The sequence below is a fragment of the Talpa occidentalis genome, unplaced genomic scaffold (assembly GCF_014898055.3).
Source record: "Talpa occidentalis isolate TD23 unplaced genomic scaffold, MPIMG_talOcc4v2.1 talOcc4.13, whole genome shotgun sequence".
Classification (NCBI taxonomy): Eukaryota; Metazoa; Chordata; class Mammalia; order Eulipotyphla; family Talpidae; genus Talpa; species Talpa occidentalis.
The window spans coordinates 73,411,006-73,435,655 of record NW_023601322.1 but is presented as its reverse complement, the minus strand read 5'-3'; the positions used below and the strand labels follow the sequence as shown (position 1 = coordinate 73,435,655).

The 24,650-nt window shown below is 44.3% G+C and overlaps 1 protein-coding gene across 3 annotated transcripts in view; it reads right to left on the bottom strand.

The window, feature by feature from the left end:
* FSTL4 (follistatin like 4) overlaps nt 1–24,650 on the bottom strand; it is a 672,816-nt gene that overhangs the window by 394,373 nt on the left and 253,793 nt on the right. Inside the window, exon 1 of one of the 3 annotated variants that reach the window (XM_054694401.1) lies at nt 165–181. The exons of the other annotated variants lie outside the window; for them this stretch is intronic. Coding sequence (XP_054550376.1) covers nt 165–175 — 11 coding nt within the window. The 5' untranslated portion in view covers nt 176–181. Of the gene's footprint in view, nt 1–164; nt 182–24,650 lie in introns of those variants that run through there. 3 annotated transcript variants of the gene reach the window in all.

Below are 24,650 nucleotides of genomic sequence, written 5' to 3'. Positions count from 1 at the left end.
AGTAGGTCTTTAAATAAGATGACTTCCTTTCATTATAATATTGATCATTAAAAAAAAGAAATCCAGCTGCCCTTAAACAAAACATTAGTGGAGGATCTGCTTTTGTTATGCAATATTTCATTTAAAGCCACAGTTTCTATTGATGACATTAAGTGAGGACTTACTGTATATTCATGAGGGATATGGCTCTTTCATGTTCTTTTTTGTAGTGTTTAGTCTGGCTTTGGTTCAGATAATACTGGCTTCATAAAATGAATTACACATGTTCTCTCTTTTATTTTCTGGAAGAGATTATATAGAATCAGTGTTAAATATTTAAACATTTGGTAGAATTTTCCAACAAAAACATCTGGGTTTGAAGATTTCCATCAGGGGGAGTTTTAATTTATTAACTCAATTTCCTTAATAGTTTAGAACTACTGAAATTCTCTATTCACTTTTGAGTGTACTGTGGACGCTTACGTATTTTGGATAATTGATCCATTTCATCTAAGTTGTCAAATGCACACAGGAGCTGTCTGCAATATTACCTTATTCACAATTGATGTGTGCAGGGTCTGTAGTGAGATCTCTGGTTTAATTCCCGATCCTACTAATTTGTGGCTCTTCTCTTTTTTCTTTGTCACCCTCAATGGTTTATCAATTTTATGGTTCTTTTCAAAGAACTATCTCTTTTATTTCTTTTATTTTCTCTACTGTTTTTTTCAGTGTCATCAATTTGTATGGTTACTTTTATTATTTTCTCACTTATACTTATTGAGTTTATGTTGCCTTTTCTAAGTTCTTTGGGTGTGAGCTTAGATTACTTCTTTCACACTTTTCCTCTTTTCTAATGTAGGCATTTAATGCTATACATTTCCCTCTCAATACCCCTTTCGTTATGTGCCACAGATTTTGAAATGCTATATTTTTATTTTCATTGTATAATTTCCCTTGAGAATTCTTCCTGGACTAATAGATTATTTAGTAGTGTGATGTTTTGCTTCCAAGCATTTGGAAATTTTCCTATTATCTTTCTATTATGGATTTCTAGTTGATTCCATTGTGCTTAGAGAACACACCTTGTATGATTTATATTCTTTCACAATTCACTGAGGTTTATTTTTGACCCGAGCTATGGTCTGTCTTCGTGTATGTTTTGTGCACACTTGAAAAGAATGTGTATTCTGCTATTGTTGGGTAGAGTGTCCTATAACTGTTGATTAGATCCTCCCAGGTGATGGTGTTGTTGAGAGTTCTGAATTCTTGCCTATTTCCTCTCTAGTTGCTCCATCAATTGTCAAGAGGGGTTTTAAAGTCTCCAACTATAAGTGTTTTTCCTTTCTTTTCTCTCAATCTACTTCACACTTGTATAGTTCTATTATTTGATGCATACACATTCTTGATCCTTTTATTATTATGTGATGTCTGTCTCTGGCACTTTCCTTGGTCTCAAGTCTACATTATCTGATAACAATATAGCTACTCTGACTTTCTTTTGATTAATTCTTGTACCTTTTTTACATTCAACCTTACTTTATCCTTACATCTGAAATGAGTTTCTTATAGATGGCAGATAGTATGGTTATGTTTTTTAGTCCATTATGACTATTTCTGGTTTTAATTTGTGTGTTTAGAACATTTACATTTAAATGATATGTTGATTTTTTTTAAAGATTTATTCATGCATATAAGACCAGAGGTGCAGGCCAGATGCATGGGAGGGTGAGAGGATTCACCAGAGAGAGTGGGCAGCAGAACAGGCAGACTGTCTGAAATACACCGCTGAGGGGAGCAGCAAGTGAGACAGGAGAGGTCTGCTGTGCCATATGGGACCCTTGCCAGCTGGCCAGAATCGAACCTGCACTGCAGAGGCTGCAGACAGCTTCACAGCGCTGCGCTCAACCACCTGCGCCACCAGGGGAGGCCCTATGTTGATGTTTTAGCCCGTCATTTTAATTTTTTGTCATCTGTTCTCCTTATTTTTTTCATCTCCATTTTCTTTTTCCTGTCTTACTTTGAGTTACTAATTTTCTAGAATTCCATTTTGATTTTTCTGTTGTGTTTCTGAAGAATCTCCTTGTATAGTTTTTAAGAGTTATTTATTTATACAAGAGCTGGGGTACAGGCCAGAGGCGCAGGAGGGCAAGAGAATCCACCAGGGACAGAGTGGGGAGTAGAACAGGCAGACTGACTGAAATACACTGCTGAGTAGAGCAGCGGGCGAGACAGGAGAGGTCTGCTATGCCATGTGGGCATCTCCCTGGCCCGCTGGGAATTGAACCCATTCTGCAGAGGCTGCGGACAGCTTCACAGTGCTGCGCTCAATCCACTGTACCACCAGGGAGGCCCATCTCTTTGTATAGTTTTTTAAATAACTTACTATAGTCTGTTGTTTTGTAATTTTACCAATTCAAGTATAGGAATCTTACCTTCATTTATACCCCTCTACCCTGCCATTAATAATTGTCTTAAATCTTTTCTTTATAAATACATAGAACCACATCAAACAGTGTTATAATTTTTACCTCAAGCATCAAAAATAATTTAGAAAATTCAGTGAGAGACAGAAATTCTGTCTCCTATGTATTTATCCACATCTTTCTTTACCACACCCTGACTCCCTTCTTAATGTGCCAAGATTCCTTTCTTTTCATAAAATGTTATTTAAACTTTCTTTTAGAGGCATTCTACTACAGTCATTCTACTAGAGACAAATTCTCTTAGGTTTCATTTGTCTGAGAATATCTTATCCCTTCACTCCTACAAAGTGTTTTTGCTACATATAGGAGTCTAGTTTTCTTTTATCAGTTCAAAAATGTTGTGCCACTCCTTTCTGGTCCCCGTCATTTCTGACAAGAAATTCTCTATCATTCAATATAGGGGAATCAAATAAGACGTCAGGGGGAAAAATAGTAACAAATTGTTTTGCCACACATGCTTCAAAGAAATAGAAAAAACATTACTGAAGTTTATCTGGAACCACAAAAGACCCCAAATAGCCAAAACAATCTAAACAAAAAAGGACAGTGGTATCAACTCCCAGACTTAAAGCTATACTATAAAGCTATAGTAATCAAAACAATATGATACTGGAATAGAAAAAGATACACAGACCAAGAATAGAATTGATAGCTCAGACTGTTAATATACAATACAAGGGTCAAAAGTATAGATTGGAGAAAGGGAAGGCTCTTCTACAAATGGCACTGGGAAAACTGGTTACCGACAAACAAATGAATGAAACTAGACCGCTATCTCACAACATGGATGTGAGTCCTGAAACCACAAAATACATAGAAGAACATATCAGCAAAAACACTTCACAACATTAGCATCAACGATGTCTTTGGGGACTCTATTCCTATAGCAAGGAAAATAAAAGCAAAAATCAATTATCAGTACTGCATCAAATTAAAAAGCTTCTGCACCATGAAATAAACTATTATTAAAATGAAAAGACACACAACTAAGGGGGGGGAATATTTTTATGCCATACATCTGACAGTTACAAAGAACTTGTTCAATTCAATAACAACAACAAATAACAAAAATGGGCAGAACAGTTAAACAGACCCATCTCCAAAGAAGACATTCATATGGACAACAGACACATGAAAAAATGTTCATTATCACTTATAACCAGGGAAATGAATATAAAACCGCAATGAGATAACTTCACACACTTGTGAGCATGGTCTATATCACAAAGGCCAGAAACAACAAGAGCTGGCAAGGATATGGAAAAAAAGGAATCTTGTACACTGCTGATGGGAATGCAGACTAGTCCAGCCCCTGTGGAGGTGTGGAGGTTTCGCAAGACTAAAATGTATATCTACCATATGATTTGGCAATTCCACCCCCAGGTATCTATCCAAAGATTGCAAAAGTACTAATTTGAAGGGACATATACATTCCTATCTTCATTCCAGCACTATTTACAATAGCCGAGTTACAGAAACAACTTAAGTGTCCTAGGACAGATGAGTGGGTTAAGAATATGAGGTACAGGGGCCTCCCTGGTGGCACAAGGAGTTAAGTCTCAGCACTATGAAGCTATCTGCTGCCACTGTAGTAAGAGTTTGATCCCCGGCCAGGGAGCTGACCCACATGGCGCAGCAGACCTCTCCTGTCCTGTTTTACTGGCTTCCTCTAACACTGTTCCAGTAGGAGAAGGGAGAGAGAGTGGTGTCGTTTTGGTATTGCCAAAACAAGTAAGTGTAGAATTCCAAGATCCCAACTCAGTTTCTATTGAAGGGGTAACAGGTCCATTTTTCTACTAGGCCTCCACCGATACCTCCACTACAGAGAACAGATGCCCCTCCTTACTGCTTGCCACAGGTTTCCACTGTTACCATGGGATGGGGAGTGGGAAGGGAGAGTGATCTTATGACCAAGGGAAGAGGTGGGAAGTCCTGACCCCACTAGGTTTCCCCTGAGGCCGCCTCTCCCAGGAAGAGAAGGGGTCCCATGTTCCTGCTAGGTGAGGTGGAATTCCAGCCTCCCTACTGGGATTTCTGGTAGGGGACATGGGTGCCTTATGATAGTCTAGTATAAAAAAAAGAGAAATTCAGGCTCCCCACTAGGCTTTTAATGGTGTGTACATACATGGTGCCAAAGATTTTTCTAGAATGATTGGCTAAAGTAGAGAGTTCAATGTCTAAAAGTTTTCTGTGTCACCAGGCTGCCCTTTTCCTGCTCCTTTGGCCAGAGAGAACAGACTTTGGGGGAGCTTTATTTATCCAGGTTTATTTATCCAGGTTTCCAGGTTGCTGGCTTCTTCAGCTCCGTGTTGGGGACACATGAAGCAAAAAGAAACCCAGCAAAGTCAACATTCTGATGTTCCTTGGGCCCTGAAGTCCCTGCTGGGTGTGTTGCCTTCTCTTCACCATTCAGAATCTTGTATGTTTTGTCATATCTGATGTCCAGATTTTCTAGTTGTACTTAAAGGGAGAACAGGGGAAGCCTTTCTACTCCATTTTTCTGGAAGTAGAAGTCGAAGCATTGGTATTTAGACTGCTATGAACCCCGGGCAACACAGCCAGCTGGGAAGTGACGACACAGATGAGATCAACTGAAATATGTGATGTGTCATATTATTAACTGAGAAAATAATTGTATGCAGGGGTCCTCGTGCCCTGTTCCTCCACCATCCTTTGTCTGAACTTCTCCAGAGAGCCCCTCATACTCCACAGCAACCAGGCAATATAAACTGCATGGTAGTGCCTGGTTCACCCAGAGTTTAGTTATATAAATATTATTGTTTTAAGAACAATGGACTTGAGACAATGGGTTCTCTTATTTATTTCCTCCTTGGTAGAGGGTAAAGGAATAAATAGTTCCTCTACTTGGCACTGTATTGATCTCTTGCCTGTTTTATTCTTTTTTAAAAAACATAGGAAGGAGACCACAGACATCACACTGCCAGCCATCTGTTCTTTATGTTTGAAGTTGGAGTGGAAAGCAATCCTCTGCAATCTTACATATGAAGGCAGGTAGGAAGTGAGGACCCGCAGGCTTTAGGAAACTTCAGAGATGAGTCATATACATGATGTATGGGAGGCTCAGAATTCCCTGAAGGAGTGAACGACTAAAACTCAACAGGACTCCTGGGGTCAGAGAAGACGAGATGGGCTCCAGAGAGCCCCTTGTTTGTGTGCTTGATGGTGCAGTGTTGACAGGAAGCAAGCACCTGCTTCAACAGTGAGTCTGGGAACAGCTGGGAGACACACCCCTCTTGATCATATGTGTGGACAGGGAACACTATCAACTCCTTAAATCTGCTCTAGTTCCTCCTCCCTGAGTTCACAAAAACTAAGAGTGAAAATATTACCACTCTCAGGCCTCCCTGGTGGTGAAGGGGTTAAAGTCTCAGCACTATCAAGCCAGCCACTACAGCACAAATTCCATCCCTGGCCAGGGAGGTGACCCACATGGAGCAGCAGACCTCTCCTGTCTTGCCTGCTGCTCCCCTCAGGAGTGTATTTCAGTGGGAAGCTTGTTCTGCTTCCCACTGTATCTCTGGTGACTCCTCTAACCCCCTGCACCTCTAGCCTACACCCCAGTTCCTGTATGCATAAATAAAAAATAAATCTTAAAAAAAAAGAAAATATTACCACGCTTTCTTCCCCAACAAAATCCAGTGAGTGAGCATAAGTCAAATGGAGAGAGGAAGGATGATGGGAGGAGGCAGTAGTCCCTGTGGCAAAAAGCCACCTCACAGTGCATAACCACATGGCCAGGGACTCCATCTTGTCCATCACTGAATCCCAGGGCCCAGGTCCACCCCAGGCCCATAGTAGTCCCTCAATAAGTGCTAAATGGATGAATACACAACTGTGAGAGTCTGCTAAGACAAATGGCTGTTTCAGTGGAGATGTTCGCTGAGACCTGGTGACAAGCAAGGCAAGACTAAGACTGCAAGACCCAAGGTCACAGAAGCCCGATGGCCTCAGCATTATGTCAGGGCCCCTCATCAGCCAAGGGTGCTGTGAGTGGATGGGCAGCAAGGATTGTGTGCATTCAGAAGATGTACCTTGACCCAAAGTAATCCAAGGCGGGGGGCTCCCCAAGGACACAGAAAGGATATTTTGCATTTCCAAACCCCAGGGTCCAGCACAGGGACTGGCTCAGAATGAACACTTAGCAATCTGGCTCTTTGCCCGAGAGCTGTGCAAACTGAGACAAGGCAACTACCACTCCATTTCCTCTTCTACAAAGTGAGACCCTCATAGAACCCACCATCTAGGATTATTCTGAGAACTAAATGAGTTCATTTATTCATTTAGTAAAAAGTAAGCACTATCTAATTATTTGCTGTTACTATTTTTATTATTAGGCATAAGTGAATGGACACTCTTGAATGGAATGTTGGAGAGGATTTTAATAAATGGAGTGTGAAGAGGCTGGGACTAGCTGAAACAAATATGCAAAAACATGAATAAAATTTATCATGATTATCAAATGCCAAGTGAATACCAGCACTGAATTCCCTTAACTATCTCATGAGGAGGGCCGCCCCAGTGGCGCAGCGGTTGAGCGCTGGGTTGCAAAGCTGCCCGCAGCCTCTGCAGCACCAGTTCAATCCCTGGCCATCGGGCGAGGGTCCCACAATGTGTGCAAACCTCTCCTGCTGCCCGCTGCTCCCCTCAGCAGTGTACTTCGTCACTCTGCCTGCTCTGCTCTCCCCTCTGGCTCTGGTGAATTCTCTCACCCTCCCGCGCTTTTGACTGTACCCAGTGCTTGTATAAATAAATAAATAAATCTTTAAAAAAAAAAAAAAAAACAATCTCATGAGGAAAATACTGCAATTATATCCCTATTACACAGATGAGGAAACTGAGGCTCAGGGAGGGTGACTTGCTCATGGTTGCACATGGAGCTGGGAAGGGGCACAGCTGGGATCTGCTCTCAGCTGAGATGGAAAGGTAAGTTGAGGGACAGCAAAAAGCAAAGGTGAGAAAGAAGGACGGCAGCTGTATTGGGAGGGAAGTTTGGGCTTTATTTTTTTTTAAAGATTTATTTATTTATTTATACAAGCACTGGGTACAGTCAGAAGCACGGGAGGGTGAGAGAATTCATCAGAGCCAGAGCAGGGAACAGAACAGGCAGACTGACGAAACACACTGCTGAGGGGAGCAGCGGGCGCGGCAGGAGAGGTCTGCGCACTATGTGGGACCCTCGCCCGGTGGCTGGGGATCGAACCGGTGCTGCAGAGGCTGCGCAGCTTTGCAGCCCAGCGCTTAACCACTGCGCCACCAGGGGAGGCCCGAGTTTGGGCTTTATTCAGTGGGGGTGCAGCAGTGACAGGATGAAAGCCAGGCTCCTAGAAGATGAGCCCGTTAATGATGTGAGAGGACAGTCTGGACTCAGCACATCGTTCCTCCAGCAGCAAGCTCACGTCTCACCCCTCCTGTTAATGTCCACGCTTCCTCTTCCCAGGAACCTGCCCCCAAGAGGCCTCGTCCTCACCACACCACTGAGACCTGCACCCTCTCAGTTGCTACACGTAAGGGCATATTGAGCTTCTGCTAGGTCCCAGTTCCCACTCTAGAGGCTGGAGATGAAGCCGTGAACCCAACAGGAAGGCCCCTGAGCTGCAGAACCTGCAGTGACAAGCACAAGTGCCCAGAGCTGATCACCCTCACTTAGCACCACTTCCCGTCCCTCTTGAAGTCATCCCTGGCTAACTTTTCTCACATCCTAATCCAACCTCTCAGCAGATCTTTTCAGTATCACTCTCCCAAAGGATCCAAAATCACCCACGGCACAGCACTGGCTCTACAGCCACCCTAGCGCAGTGGCACCCCACCCCCAGTTCTCAGCGGCACCTCCACCCTCACCCCCCACCCTGCTTCAGGGACGATTCACAAAAGTCTTAGCTGTCCTCTCAAACATCATGGGATGGTGGTGCTCCTGGTCTTCATCCCCCTGCCCCCACCCCAACCCATGTCTCATCTCATCCGGAGGAAAAGCTCCCTCCTCACAAGAGCTCAGAAAGCACAGCACAGTGAGGCCTGTCAGCTCCTGATGCACCCACTCTGCTGAGCCACCCCGTGTTCCTGTCACTCCTGAGTACCACCCCACCCGCCTGCCTCGGGCCACGTCCTCCAGCATCCAAGGGCTCCCCTTCCTCTGCCAGTTGCTGCCTCTCCACCAGGCCTTTCCTGACCCACTTACTTGAAACTTCACCACACACCTCCCAGCGTGCCTGCCCCTTCCCTGCTTCATTCCTTCCCAGGCACTTCCTTCCACGCCCTTTATTCTGCTTACTTGTTTTGCTTCTCTCTCTCCCCACTGGAACAGAAGCTCCATGAGGGCTGGACGTTAATCTGTTTGGTCCGTTACTATGTCCTCAATGCCTAGACCAGTGTGGCAACAGATCTGTAAATATTGGTTGAATGGGTGTCAATACATGAGGGGGGGCAGGGGGCTCAGAGAGGGAGGGCCTATGACCAGCTCTTCAGCTTTTCCCCAGGTCCAAGTCAACAGAGAAGATGTCAACTTCATGGGTGGCCCTGGGGAGGGGCGGGGTTTCCCAAGCAGGTTTTCCAACCAGTTCAGTACCTTCCCCGAGAGAGACCCTTGCCCTGTTCTCAGAGCACCCAGGCAAACCCCAAGTTCCAGATCATGTCAGAAGGCTCCAGACAAGGCAGAACTCCTAAAGGGGGAAGGGGAGGGCACCGGTGCTCCGGCTCTGAGGAATCCCATGACAGGCAGAAAGGGCAGTGGGCAGGGAGGCGCCTGCATGGAGCGGAGCCCCCAACCCAGCTTTGCTCAGGGGGAGCATCTTCTCCCTCCACCACATTATGTGACAGTCAAATCCAGGAGGTGACCCAAAGGGAACAGGCTTTTATCTACCATCTCAGGTGCTACCAGCCGGGTCTGTCACTCCACCCGCAGGGATCTTTGCCACGGATTCTGAAGGGTCAGCCTCTGAGGCAGGAATACCCCCCGCCCCTTTCTCCTTGTGCAGACTCTCTGTAAGCAGAAGAAAAGAGCCAGATGCACTTTTTAGAACAAGAGAAGAGCATGTGCACTGGCTCTGATTAGAAAGCAGGCCCCATTCACACCCACCACAGGTAGGTTAAGCAAACACAAAAGTGACAACAGGGCCAGCGCAATGACAGCAGAGCCTGCGGGTTATCATGGTGACAAGGTGCACCTTGCCCACATGTCATTCGTTAAGGCTTTTCACTCTGATGATGCATGAAATTACCCACCCTGATAGAACTGTGCCTACATTCATGCCAACCAGCAGCATGGCATCCTCTCATTATCCCCTGGGTTGCAAATCCACCTGGAGGGGTATGATTAATGAGAATCTCGTAAAACCCAGGGGAACGGGCCATCCCTGGTGCCCCTTAAGAGTGAAATTGCCATTCACAGTCACATAAATCACCATGTGTCAGTCCCTGCGTTCTCACTGTCACACCTTGGTGAGCCACCCCCCGGCCTCCAAGCTGTGCAGTGGTTTCTAGGACAGTAGAATCTGCTGCTCTCAGGGACACCTCGTACCTAACTTCAGAGCAAGGTCAGAGTCTGGCTCTAATCATCCCAGCACACTCCCAGCTCTAATCCCTCCTAACAGGGTGGAGAAAGGAGCAGGGTGTTCACATCAGGGGAAATACTAAATGTGGAGCGATGATCTGATTCATTTCACAGCTGTAGTCTTTTTTGATTTGTTCGTAATTTTCTACACTACTGCTTCCAATTTGATACTGTCTGGGCCTGGGATGACAATAAGAATGGGATAACAGACGATGAGCTCCAAACACTGAACACAATCATAGTCACCCTGCATATATGTACAATCAATATGTCACTTTAAAGAAGGAATCATTGGCCACTGGGCCAAGCTGGGGGTGTAAAATGTCACAGAATTCAAGATGCATTTCTTATGTACTTAGTTGCTGTCACCGTAGCTGCCTCACAGCTCTAACGGGGAAACAAGCTTAATGTTTCATAATCAGCGGACATAGACAAATGAATTAAAAGTCCACAAGAAGACTGGAAGGATTTCTAAGTGACTCGTCTTGCTTTGCTTGGCAGGGGGGCTATGGACTGTTGAGCAGGTTGTGTACTGCACAACTCCAGAGGGCCCAATTTTCATAGACTACATTGTGAAATGGCACCTCCTGGAATCATGGGATCATTTCCATACAACCACATTCAGTCACCCTGTGGCTGTTTAAACAATTAGGAGTTATTATTCCTGAAGACTCACAAAACTGAATCACATCGTACCCACATGATAGCCTGGGAAATCCATCTATAGACCCATGATACTAGTACAATTAACTTTCTTTTATCTGGCTCGGCAGGGCAAGAGATAAATCTATTTACTCTAGATACTCTGGCAAATAAAGCTACCATATAAAAATAAGCATGTGTTAGCTATTTTTTTTATTATTTGACTATTATTAAAACTTCCTAAACTTGACATCTCCTTTAAACACCTTACATCTTGGTTACAAAGCACTTGAGAAAGTTTTTAGGAAGACAATATAATAATATGTATCAAAATATGAGATCTTAAATATTGTATGGCAAGAACTTCTACTCCTATGAGTGAATCCAATAAAGACAAGGTATACACATATATTTGCCTGTTTATGTATACACATACATACACAAAAATGTTCACTATAGCATGATTTTTACAGCAAAAATAAAGATGATTTTAATGTATACTAATAAGGGGATTGCTAAAGGAGTTATAGTCTATGCATAACATGAAATAGTATGTAGCCTTTGAAAGAATCCAGTTATTTGTCCTTGTAGAGGACGGCTCTGTTTCCTCCTGGATTTCTAGCAGCTTCTGAACATCATTAGAATGTTTGGGGAGTTAACTGTCTTACGATACCCTCTCCCTAAGAAAGAAGTCAGAAATCCTACTTTCCAGCTTTCTTTGCTGCTAGGACACAGCTTATTGGTGCTACCAATAAGATTACATACAAGACTTGCAAAAGGAAGTGAGGGAACAGGCTCAGAGAGGGCAGCATTTTGCCAGTGAGCAGTGTGGCCAAGGAAGCCTCCTCTAAGACTCGTGGGACTGAGTTTTTGAGCAGCAGTGGCATTGGTGCTAGCAGCAGGGGTACTTCCTGCAAAGGTGATTCCCAGCAGAGTGAACTGCAGCACAGAGGGCTTCCTGGCCCTGTTTTCTCATTGAGGGAACTCTGCAGTGAGGGTTTGGCCGTTATTCCTCAAGGCAGCACTCCAAACCTAGTCCTCTGACCCCCAACACCTCTGCAGGCTGCTCAGTTTCCATTTAATATGTGCTTTCGCTTCTTAGGGTGCTGAGTCAGCTCCCACTTCCCGGAAAGACAATACAATACAGGTATCCTTGATTTGATCATTTCAACTCTTGAACAAGTCGTGTTTTTGTACAACACACATGCAGACCCTCTATGTCACCACTCAAGTGCCACATCTGGACCTTCAGAACTCAGCCAAACGTTGCACATTCAAGTTCTGCTGGGTAGCATGGCCTGCCAGCCCCCAGCTCAGGTTACAGAGTGGGGTGGGAGGTGTGCACGGCCACCCTTGAGTAGTTTTATTGCATTGGGTCCTTTGATTTTATTAAAATGAGTAAAAAGAAGAGAAACAAAAATGTTAACAAGACCTCTAATGCATACTATAATTAAACAAAGAAATCACTGGGGCACTGCAAAGACAGTCTTTAGCCTTGACTTACTACCCCCTGGACCTAACCGTGTGGACTTCATGTTCCAACACAAAGTATAAGAACAAATTGTAAGACTATAAATGAGATGTCAGAATAATTTAGATTTCTGAGATTGCGTTCACCTTCGAAAATGTATGTCTAGTATTCACATTGGCATACGTAACTTCTGAACACCTTTTCAGACATGTTTTATGTGTGAAAGCAAGAGAATGGCCCTATATTCTATAGTAAAACAAGTAGTGTGTGGAAGTTTGAAACCAGCTTTGAGACATACAGATATGTATGTACAAGATACAGGAAAAATTGGGATATGGAAAAATCTGGAAGTATACCCCACAAGTTCTGAAAAGTTATCTCTACGGGTTGAGACAGCAAAGGAATTTTGCTGGCTATTGCACACAGCCTACAATTGTTGGAAGTTTTACAATAAGCAGGCTTTACCCACTGTTGTCGTCATCAGCTACTTCAAAGCTAGTTCCCTTGCGAAGGGAAGGTATCTCAGGCTCTTCTCCTAGCTTTCTAAGACCTGGAGCCATTGTGTAGGGGTGAAGCCTGCACTGAGTCAGGGGCGACCTCTGTCTTGTCCTGGACCTCCTTCAGGCTGATGTGTGGTCTTAGGCCTGCCATGTACCCCGCTGGGACTTCTGTCTTGATACTTAACATTAGGGGGCTGGCCCCTCTCACAGAGGCCCTCCAGAGCTCCTCACAATGAACAGGGGGCTTGACCCCTAGCTTACCTGACAGGTGCGCCTCCCGTGCAGCTGTCAACAGACACAAGAACAAAAGCCCTGTCTAAGAGAAATTACTGGATGGTGTAGCATGGCCTGAAGAGGGCTAATTGATTGCCCTGTTTAATAAAGTAAGATCCCACCACAGGCCACAGAGCTCACGGGAATCAGAGAAAATCCTGCAGCCAGTACTACTCCACAGTTACAGCAAGGAGGTAAGAGCCCAGGGGTGACTCAGAAAGACAAGAAACACCCCACAAAGGCAATACAGGAGAGAATGAAGCTCTTCTGCTTGCAGAGCTTTGCAGAGAGGCGCTTGCCCTTTCTAGCATGTCTAATACAGGTCCCCTGCCATATGAAAGTAGAACATTCCTTTTTGGTATAATTTGTATAATTTGGTGAGTTATTTTGGGGGACTGGGAATATTCAAAAAAATTTTCCATATAAATTAATGGTAATAGCATTTCCTTCATGCAATTCATGATCACGACAATGAATGATTATAACATTCTCCACTTCCCTGTCCCTTTGGCCCTGAGGGCGACAATCACTTCCCACCAGGACCCTCACCGTCCCTTACTGGTTCCCTTCACCCTTCCCACATCACGATCAGTGGTTTTCTCACTAGACCCTCACTAGGTGACTGAATCCTGTTTTCTTTCAAGATGGTAACTGATATATCTATCATCCTTTCACTTTAGGGTGACTGCTTCTTCCCTGGCAGGTAATGATGAGGGTCTGTGAACCAAGAGATGCCCCAAGAGATGGCCATGGTGCCAGGATGGTGGGTGAAGGAGATACCCCAGGTGGAGGCACGCACCAATGCAGTGAGCCAAATATCCTCTTGGAGAAAACACCCAAGGGTGGGTATTTCTGATCAAGGATGAGCTCACTGTGTCCAACTGGCTTCTTTTTCTGGTCACAGAAGCCCTAGTAGTTATGACTCATGCAGACACTTATTTACTCATTCAACAAGTACTTTAAAGCACTTATCAGCTATCAGGCACTTCGCTAGGTATGTGGGCTGACTAATGCCCCCCCAAATAAGTCCATGCCCTAATCCCTAGAACCTGTGATATGACTTTATATGCAAAAGATGCCACTAAGGATTCACAAGGGGGAATTTATCCTAATGACCAGGGTGGGCCCTAAATGCTATGACAAGTGTGCTTATGATCTGACAGACAGAAGAAGAGGAAGCAACGGGATCAGGGAGGCAAAGACTGGAGGCTCCTCCCCCAGGGCCTTTGTGGGGAGCATGGCTCTGAGGACACCTTCATTTTGGACTCCTGACCACAGAACAGTGTGAGAATAAGTTTCTGTCATTTTACACCAGTGTGTGGGACAAGGTTAAGTCAGCCCTAGGAAACGAATACACTAGGAAGACAATAGAGCTCGACACCTATGTGGCCCCCACTTCCTAGATACACTGGGGGAGCAAAGAGATAATGAGCCAGAGAATAGGACATAGGACTACAAGATGTGGATGCAAGCAGTGATGTACTTAGAGACAAAAGCAGAGGAGTGCCTTATTTAGGGGGTCAGACAAGCACCTTTGAGTAGGTAACCTCTACTGTAAACCTGAAAGGTGAACGGGAACTGGATATAGGAAGCTCTCAGGGAAGAGTGTGCAGGCAGAGGAGAACAAGCCAAAGGTCCTGAGGGGAGGACCATACCATTCTAGAAATACAAAAAAGTCCAGTATTGTTGGAATGAGGTCAGAAAAGGGAGGACAGGCGGGATGCACAGGCGTGTGGGTCATGGTAAGGTCTTGGGATTTTATTCTGTGATGAGAAGGCATCTGATAGTTGAGAGCAATGGGTTTCCATGAGCCAGGCTAAGTTTTCACATCACTCTCTCTGGCTAATGGTGGGGAGGAGCATGGTGAGAGAGGAGGGAGAACAGAGAGGTGAGTTCATAGACTACTAAAGTCTTCTAGGCAAACAATGAAGATGGACTAGGGTGATACCTTAAAGATGGAGAGAAGGAGCTGGGTTGAAGACATATTTGAAGATAGAACTGTCAAGAATCGGTGGCTGTGTCACGTGAGAAAGACATGAGTTAATGGTGACACCAAGATTCTAGACTTGGGTAACACCAAGATTCTAGGCATGGATGAGGAACCACTTGTTGAGATGAGAAGAGGGGATGGTGGTGGTGGAGGGAAGACAACAGGAGAGGGATAACGCTTGGACATATTCTCATCTTTTCACACTATCAGCAAAATCTTTAGGGACTCAAGGGAAAATATCCTGGGTCCTGAAAAGGGGTTAGCAGAACCCAGATCTAACCCCCTGATAACATACATAGCACAGGACAGGAAAAACTAGCAGAGGAGGGAGGTATCCATCCTGTCTCCCATGCCACATACTCCCACTCTAGAGGGTCCACTATAAATTGGGGATCCACTAATTGGGATCTAATTTAACAAAATTTACACCCCCACCCAGCTGGCTCTACCATCCACTCTGTTGGAGGCATGATGAGACAAGATGGGAGAGATACATTCTATTACTTGACACAACCCATAAATACTCCACTAAAATATTTTCTGCTTTAGGTCAACATCCCCTCCGCTGTGCTGAGTTCTGAAAGGTGAACTCTCCAAAGTCACTCCCCAAGCATGATGAGAAAGAGGCCTAAAAAAGATAGTGTGTCCACTTGGCCCAACCCTTCCTCAACTACCCACCTGCCTTCCAGGGAGCTCAGATGAGGAAACCTGCAGTGATGGGTGCTGCAGTCCCGAGTGGTACACGAGATCCTAGATCGTAGTCTTTCTGGAGAAGGTCATCAGAAGGAATAACCTTCCAAATTCATAGGTCATCTCTCTATTCCTCTCTAGGATATAGCACATAGCAAAGAATCAAGAAGCAAAGATGCTTGCATGCCTTCATGCTCAGCCAAAGCTCTACACATATTTATCACCGGAAACCTGTTCACTCTAACCTTTCTCTGACCTCCTTTGGGTTTTTTAATCTCTTCTTTTGGGGCCATTTCTAATGTTCTTGAAAACCCTATGCCCCAATTTACGAGAAATTAGCAGCAGTAACTATGAAAGTAAGAGAGATAATTCCAGAACCAGGTACCTGTTAATGAGAGACAACCAAATGCCTGAGAACAAAGGAGTTGATACAGAGCAATTAAAAAGCAGAGATAAGAACTAGGGAAGTTTGGTGCCCAATGGTCAGTGCAAATGTCCCCAAGCAGTTCAGCTGCTCTAGGGGGCAGCACTGAGTCGCTACCTGGTTCACTACCGGCAGTCCCAAGGACAGCATCTCCGCAAGGAAAGGTTTCTTCTGACTAAAGTTGTCAGGACCAACCTTTTCCAGGGTGAACTATCTCTTCCTGGGCTGACCCCTCAAAAGAGGGGGTCATATGTCAACTCAACAAAATAGGCGTTTATCAACCACCTATAGTGAACCCAACATAATTCTAAGCCCCAAGAAGCTCAGCACCGTGACCTCCTGACCTCATTAGCCTTGGTTCGGCCCTTAAAGGGTCTGTGGGACACAGATGCTCTGGAAGTAAAATAAGAGCCACACCAATTAACAGTGATATCCAAACATCCTAGAGATGTATTAAATAAACACGAATATGACAAAACTGGCCAGTTGAGAGGCGCCCCCAGCTGACTCAGAGACAACCGGCACCCTGCTTGCCTCCCATCTTACTGGGACTTCACTCTGGTGATGAAATTTTCCACGGTGTGCAGTCTGACGTACACACCAGAAGTGAGCTTTGTACCCAGAAATTGCCCTACACAGATGAGCCCCTCCTCTGGGTCAAGTAACGGTGTTGTAGGCTTTATTTTTTTTTTTTTGAGGGGGGAGCAACTTTTAATTTTTTTTTAGTATTTTATTTTATATAATTCTTACATAATTTTTCATCTTTTCACAATGTATGCATTTTCATTTTGGTTATATTCCCCATACAACTGCACCCCCCCCCTTATTTTGACTCTAGTTCTTCCTCTTCCTGCCCCTCCCTAATCCGCACCCCCCTGCCCCCGTAGTGTGTCTCTGGTTTATAGTTGCTTGTTGATTTTGATTATTACTTTGTGTTGATTAGTCTTGTAGGCTTTAGACAAAACAAGCCACACACCCCACAGGCAAGAACACCCCAGAGTCCAGTGTTCTGGGTCCAGTTGTCAGTCGTTAGTGCAACAAGGCAAAATACTCATAAAAACTAGTGCACACTAATAAGTGAAGTTTCTGAGATGAATAAGAAGGAGGGCAGGGAGAAAGGGTCAAAGCAGTATAAGAGGTGGTGTGGGAAAAACTAGGAAGACAAAAGACATGAGAAGCACAATTACAGAGCTGGGAACAGTGGAGGGGAAGTAAAGCAACAATATCTATGGTGCAAGAATACATTGTTTTAAAAGAAAAAACGGCATGAGTGAAAGAGGCTGCCCCAGCCTCACCACTGGAGCACAGGACGGGAGGGGCACAGCAGGTGCTGGCTAGAAGGGCTGATGCAGAAGCGTGGGGCTGGAGCCAGAGCCCTGGCCTCTGGGCATGAGAGCGCTGGTACTTCTAGCTGCAGGAAAGTTAGGATTGAGGAATTGAAAAAAAAAAAAAAAAAAAACACCAAAACCCTTAATTATGCATTCTTGTGGGTATCTCATCCTCTTCGGATTGCATGTGCCTATTTACTGCAACTCACAATAAGAAATATAGACAGAGGGCCTCCCTGGTGGTGCACGGTTGAGTGCTGGGCTGTGAAGTTGCCTGCAGCTTCTGCAGCGCCGGTTCAATCCCCGGCCGCCAGCGAGGGTCCCCCATGGCACGCAGACCTGCACCCGCACCCGCTGCTCCCCTCAGCAGTATACTTCGTCAGTCTGCCTGTTTTGCTCCCTGCTCTGGCTCTGGTGAATTCTCTCACCCTCCTGCGCTTCTGACTGTACCCAGTGCTTGTATAAATAAATAAATAAATCTTTAAAAAAAAAAAAAAAGAAAAGAAATAAATATAGACAGATAAACAGATAACTAAGAAGGGCCTTTAGCAATGGTGGGGCCCAGCCACCTCCTTCCATGGGGGAAGACAGGAGAAAGGGAGGGGAAAGAATTCCAAACCCTCCTCCACCTCAAGCTTGTCATCACCCTGACACCCTTCACACAGTGTTTTGTCCCAGAGGCCCTGTCTCCTCGGTAGACAAACTTTCTGAAACAAAGCTCATAGCACCAGGCACCCCAGTCAAGAGGCCTCTCCAGAACTCTAACTACTTTGGGTGACAAGGCCCAAAGGTCACACAACTCTCTGAACTCTAGCTCTGAAATGTATTTCTCAGGGAAGTACCCCTCCCTCCTCCAACGCAAGCCCCTGTCTCAAATCTTCTTTCTCCCACTGAGGATTACTGTTCTGCATCTTAGGCAGGAAATGAGTTCTTCACTGTTTATTGTGGTCAAATCTGAAAATGAAGTCAATATAGCAGTAAAGGCTGGATAAGCTGGTGTCTCTTTATTAATTCATGAGGCACTTTGCAGTCTACCGCTGTCCACGCTGAGATTGATGGGGGCCGAAAAAGAAGTGCGTGTTAAATTATGTCTTTGATAACTTCTGCTTAACTGGCCTGTCAGTGACCAGGATGATTAAACATCTGTGATTTATTCCCATGTTAATCTCAACACACACACACGCACACACACACACTCACATACTCACGCACACACACACAAGGTCTCTCACACCTGCATATGCTCACACATGTGCACACTCTCTCTCTCTCTCTCTCTCTCTCTCTCTCTCACACACACACACACACACACACACACACGCCAGCTAAGAAGAGACTGCACCAGGCTGCATTTTGAAATCAATTCTAACAATGTACAGCGTGAAATCAGAAAAAGGTCAATGCTGATAGGCCATAACAGGAGGCTCAGTATCCCTCCATTTATTCCTTCATTCCCTCATTCGTTTGTTCATTCAACCTTCCCTCACCAGCTTCTGTACTACTTGAAAAGGTTCTGTACTGGGCAGGAAGGAGATTCTGGGGGCTTCAATTTGCTCACTTCTAGGCAAACAGAGTGGCCAACAATGGTTCTGAATGTGTCCTCGACACAATTCCTGACAGGAGATGCTCTCACTGGCCACGCCGCCTTAGGCAAGCCTATTCCCTGTCTCCAGCCCCCGTCCACGTAATAGGTGACAGTGGAGAGCTTGAAAATCCTAACAGCCACCATTTTCTGGGTCTGATTATATACTGAACGCTCATGCTGGGTTCTTCACATGAATGAGCCTATTTAATCCTTACCAACCCTCTCCATGGGTACTATTAGTTTGCTCTTTTCACACACTAGAACCTTGAGGCCCTAAGATTGGTTTGATGGTGACTCCAGGTGAAGTTTACTTAGGATCTTTTCTTCTGGGCTTCTGCTGATGGCGCTGGTCCCATGGCAGGGCCTTCTCCCCTGTCCTAAGGTTCTCCTAGGGCTGAGTGCAAAGCACAGGGATACCAGGAGAGGAAGAAAAAGGCGGAGAAAAAACAAACATGCTTGATGGAAATACTCTGGTTCGGGTGCCAAGGAATCCCCAAGGATGCCGGAGCTTCTCCCAGTGGGAACATGGACCTTGTGGCTGCCTGACCCAGCTCTACCTTTGGACAATGCTGTTATTGTGTAGTGTTCTCTTCTGACAGAAGCTGGGGATCACATTGCCTTCCACTGCTTCAACCCTCTCCATGCCACAGAACATTCAAAAAGTTATGTCTCCAGGGTCTCCCCTCAGTTGCCATGTGAAGAACAATGTATCTAGCTGAGGGCCGACATCTTTCCCCACCAGGTGACCCACAGATCTACAAACTCAGCACAGCTTGAACTATTGCTAGATTTAGCGTTTTTGCCACACACTTATTCCTTCCGATATTTCTCTTGACTTTCCATCTAGTCTGGAACCAAACCGCAGACCTCATAATCTCCCTTCTCTGCTTCCTCATCTACTAGGCCTTTTTCTTCCTCCCCACAATTGCTATTGCTATGAGTCACTTCTCATCTGCCTTAGCTAAGTCAGAGCCTCTAACAGGACTTCTGCCTCCACCCTATAGCTATGCCTGTCCCTCTACTCCTGCAGCCAGAGTGAAGTTCCCGAAGCACAACACTGGATCAAGCCACTTCCATTGCTCTAAGTCCAACAGTGCCCCTGCCTTTGCCCTTCCCCTCAGCAGCAGTCTTCAAACTCTGCCATCTTGTCAATTTCAAGGAATATGGTGGGGTATTCCTTAAGGGACTTTTAAGAATGGTGTTAACAGTGACTTTTTTTTTAAAGATTTATTTATGCATACAAGAGCTGAGGCATAGGCCAGAGGTGCGGGTGGTGAGAGGATTCACCAGAGACAGAGTGGGGAACAGAACAGGCAGACTGACCGAAGTACACTGCTGAGGGGAGCAGCGGGCGAGACAGGAGAGGTCTGGGTTTCTCCCTGGCCAGCCGGGGATCGAATTCATGCTGCAGAGGTCGCGGACCGCTCCACAGTGCGGTGCTCAACCCCCTGTGCCGCCAGGGAGGCCCTGTTTAAGAGTGACTTAATGAACAAATGTCCCTTGAATTTCTACTGAGTCTGGGCCCCTACTAGGGACTGGGTATACAGCGGTAAACTGCATATTGAGTACTAATTTCTATTGAGGGAAAGTGAAAACAAAGAATAAACTAAAAGACTTGAATACAGCAAATACGAAAGCACTTGCTATTACTACAATCTTCAATTATTACTTTTTGAGAGGGTATATTAAAATCTTCAATTATGATTTTTGATTTAATTTTTCTCATCCTACATCTATCAGTTGTTGTTTTATGCATTTTGATGTGATGTCAGGGGCATACGTATTTGTGATTATTATATTTCTTGATATATGGTTTTACCAATATATCACATCTTCATTTTTCCCTTCTAATACGTTATGCTTTAGACTACTCTTTTTTTCATGCTAAAATTTCTGTGTTGGCTCATTTTTGGTGAATCTTTTCCTATCACTCCTTTCTATATCTTTTTGTTTTTAATGTGTATCTTGCAGGCAATACTTTGCTTGATTTTAGTTTTATGATTCAACTTATTTAAGCACAGAGAGCCTACACTTTAATGAGTATAAGCTATTTGTATGTGTATATTCTAATTATTCTTATATTAATATTTATTTGTATTTGACATGTCCAATTTTCCATGACCTCCCCTCCCTCCCCATTTACTTTCCTATATCCTGTTGGGTAGAGGGAATTTTCTTCTAATTCTACTTTTATTTTTAAGTAGTTGTCCCTAGGTTATTAAGAATAATATCTTTTTCCCCTATCAATTTACTTAGCTATCAATATGTGGTTTTTCCTCTAGAAAAAGATTTTCAGAGAAACAGACAAAGCCAAAGCAAAGTGACAGCAAGAAGGAAGGGTAAAATGAAGAAAATAAATGAGGGAGTAGGAGGTCAGCAAGGAACAGAAAAGAAAAAAATAGATAAATCCACAGCCAGGTTCTATGGGAATAAAATGAGGAGTACTGCACACTCAACATGTTCAAACTCCACAGTTAGAAAAGCTCTAGGCTTTATTTGCTCCTTTCATACAATGTCTCGAGATCATTTCTTTCTTCCCTGGCATGGCAAAAATTACAAATTATTTAATGGCTATTTACTAAGCAGCCACTGTGTTCAAGGCCCTCTTTCAGGCCTGGGAACAAAGCAGGGAGAAAACAGACCCTCTCCTTACTTTCCTAAGGCTCACAGTGAAGACAAATGGTCAAAAAAGCAATTACAAAGGGTAGGGGAAGTGCAGGGCACCTATGGTACATCCAGCAAGGGAAACCTAACTTTGTGAGAATCTAGCAAATCCCTCCAAACAAAGCTATGTCTAAGTTGAGGTTGGGAAGACGTAACTCCTTCCTCAGTGGATGCCAAAGGCTGAGGCTTGCCTTAACATGTGCCCTAAGGCTGCCACTGGTCCTCAGCATTCTATGGGGCTGTGGCAGAGTGGCCAAGGCCAGGAAGTTTGCCCTCAGCATGCAGCCATGTGTCAATCTAGCACCCGAGCCCAGAGTTCACAGGGCCCCCATTATGCCCCATCTCCCCAGGACGTGTCAGAGGGTAACTGGAAACTACTACCAAGGTGACAACCTTGTTTCCCAGGCCTCCCCCTTCTCTACACAGCCTGCCTCCATGTTTGCTTGGTGTCTTAATTTTCTTTTATGCACAAGATAGACTGAAAGAGGAGACTGAGTCAGGGAACCTTAGCAGGGAAAAGATGCAGTTATTACTGTCTCTAAGGAGATACAGTGAATCCAGGGATGCCCACCTCAAATATGACCCAACACTGGCTTTAATGAACAGATAGGAACAAAACAGTGTTGAAAGAGAAGAGGAAAGTATGAGCTCCCACTCTGGAAATAACCCCAGTGTTCAAACCCTGCTTACTGTCACTCTGATCTCAGAATACCACCAAAGCATACTGAGCCCAAGTTAACTCAAATGTAACAACACTATTACTAGCCTCATAAAGTGGCTTAGCACAAATGATGCTTAGCATAGAGCCTGGAACTTAACGAGGGCTCAAAAGGTAGTTACATAGTACTAGGGCTACTTCCTACTCATAGTGTGAGTATTAGCATTAGAGTATTAGTGTAAAGGATTAGCATTAGCAATACGCTATTGCAACCTAACCTGGAAGCAATAATGAAGGAAGTAATATCCTATCACTACTTTCTCTAGTTAGAAAATATGGCAAGCGGTTTCCAATGCATGCAAAACACCTCATTGACAGTACTTGCTAATCATTTCTTAGAATTGGTTTAAATGAAATGCAAAGATAACGTTGTCAGTAAGTAAAGGAATTCTAACAGATTCTCTATGGACTTCGTGTTGTCTTCAAGTCTGCATCATTTATTGCATTCAAGAATCCAAGACATCTGGTCTCATTCTTATTAACTTGTCTTTGTATATTCATTTACTAATTTATTCATTCATCATGTATTCAACAAATATTTATCAGATGCCTATCGGAGGGTCATTTGCACCAAATAGGCATTCATAAATGTCTGCTGAATTTTAAAATTAATTATATTACCTGAATCCAGCCACATTATGTGGCTGATTATATTTATAAAATGTCTTGAAATTTTTTTCCTTAACATCAGAAATAAATGAGCTGATCTATAGCCAATAAATGTGTACCTTTTGAGCATTGCTTTAGAAATTCTTATTGCATTAAACTAAGGTTTCTCAAAATGTGGGAGGAAATTCCAAATTCCTTGCACAAAAGAATGCTGTAAATAGATAAGCTCACTAAATGATTTATATTCCGAAAACACAAACAGCTCTCTTTGCCACCTAATCCTCCATTTTTTAATACACTTTACTTTTTTCCACTTATAGTTGAAATGCTCAGCAGCAATATTAATATTTGCCAAATCACCATATAGGTATTTTTTACCCTATGGCTAATCCTTTCTGAGTTTAACAAAGTAGGATTGAAATTTGAATCTGTACAACTTTATGCAGATCAGACAATCAGAGATTACAGTCACCTTAGCAGGCATTTACCATGAAGGGAGTTAGAAATATAACAGTCCAAGGCCTCCCTGGTGGCACCAGGGGCTAAGCATAGCACTATGAAACTATCCACAGCCACTGCAGCACGAGTTCGATCCCTGGCCATGGAGCTACCCACATGGCACAGCAGACCTCTCCTGACTCGCCCACTGCTCCCCTCAGCAGTGTATTTCAGTCAATCTACCTGTTCTGTTCCCTACTCTGTCTCTGGTGACTCCTCTCACCCCCGACACCTCTGGCCTGTTCCCCAGTTCTTGTAGGCATAAATAAAATAAATCTTTTTTAAAAAAGAAATATAACAGTCCCTATAATCCCTGGCAAAATGCTTCCCTGAAAAAAATCTACAGATTGATAAGTTTAATTACTCTTGGTTTTGAAGACTGCCTTTTGAAATGGGCTGAAATATTTGGGCTATGGAAAATTCTAGTGTTTAAAAGTAGAGAGAAAGAAGAGGCAGTCAAATCTCAGAGGCATCCCATTCACAGTCTCAGAGGCCAGAGGTTGTGTCATGCCCTGCAAGGTTGTGTCATGCCAGGACAACCTTGTGGGCCACCAGCTGAAGCTACCAGTGTCCCCTGTACTGGCCACGGGGCATGATTCAGTGGCTATTATTTAACTGTATGCACTGAGGAGTCCATCCCATTGTCCAAGATAAAAACATAAAACCATCCAATAATTTAAGATCATGCATATGCAAGCAGACGATACCCATGGGCATTAAACTGAATAGGGAAAAAAAAATCAATCTCAAAAGCTTATTACATACTGTATGTGCCCCTTGAGACAGCTTCTCTAGTGATAGTGACCAAATTCTAGTGATAAAGAACAGATCAGCTGTTGTCGGGGACTACAGTTGGAGGAAGGATGTGATTATTAAGGGCGTAATGGGATGGAGTTTGTTAGTGGTGATGGAACAGTTGTGTGTCTTGATTAGGGTCATCACCACCATCTACTCATATGGATACACACACACACACAAATGAATGCATGTAAAAAGTGGCAAAAACCAAATAAGGTCTGTACCTGAGTGTTTAAAAAGTGCTGGACTATCCTTCCTTCCTGCTTTTGACAAGGAAGGCAGGCGTGTCACTACCACTGGAGAAAGACGCAGGAAGGAGAGGGGGGAGCAACTTCCATGAGCCTTGAACTATTAAAAATTATTTTAAGATCTAGGGCCTCCCCGGTGGCGCAGCGGTTGAGGGCTGGGCTGCGAAACTGCCCACAGCCTTT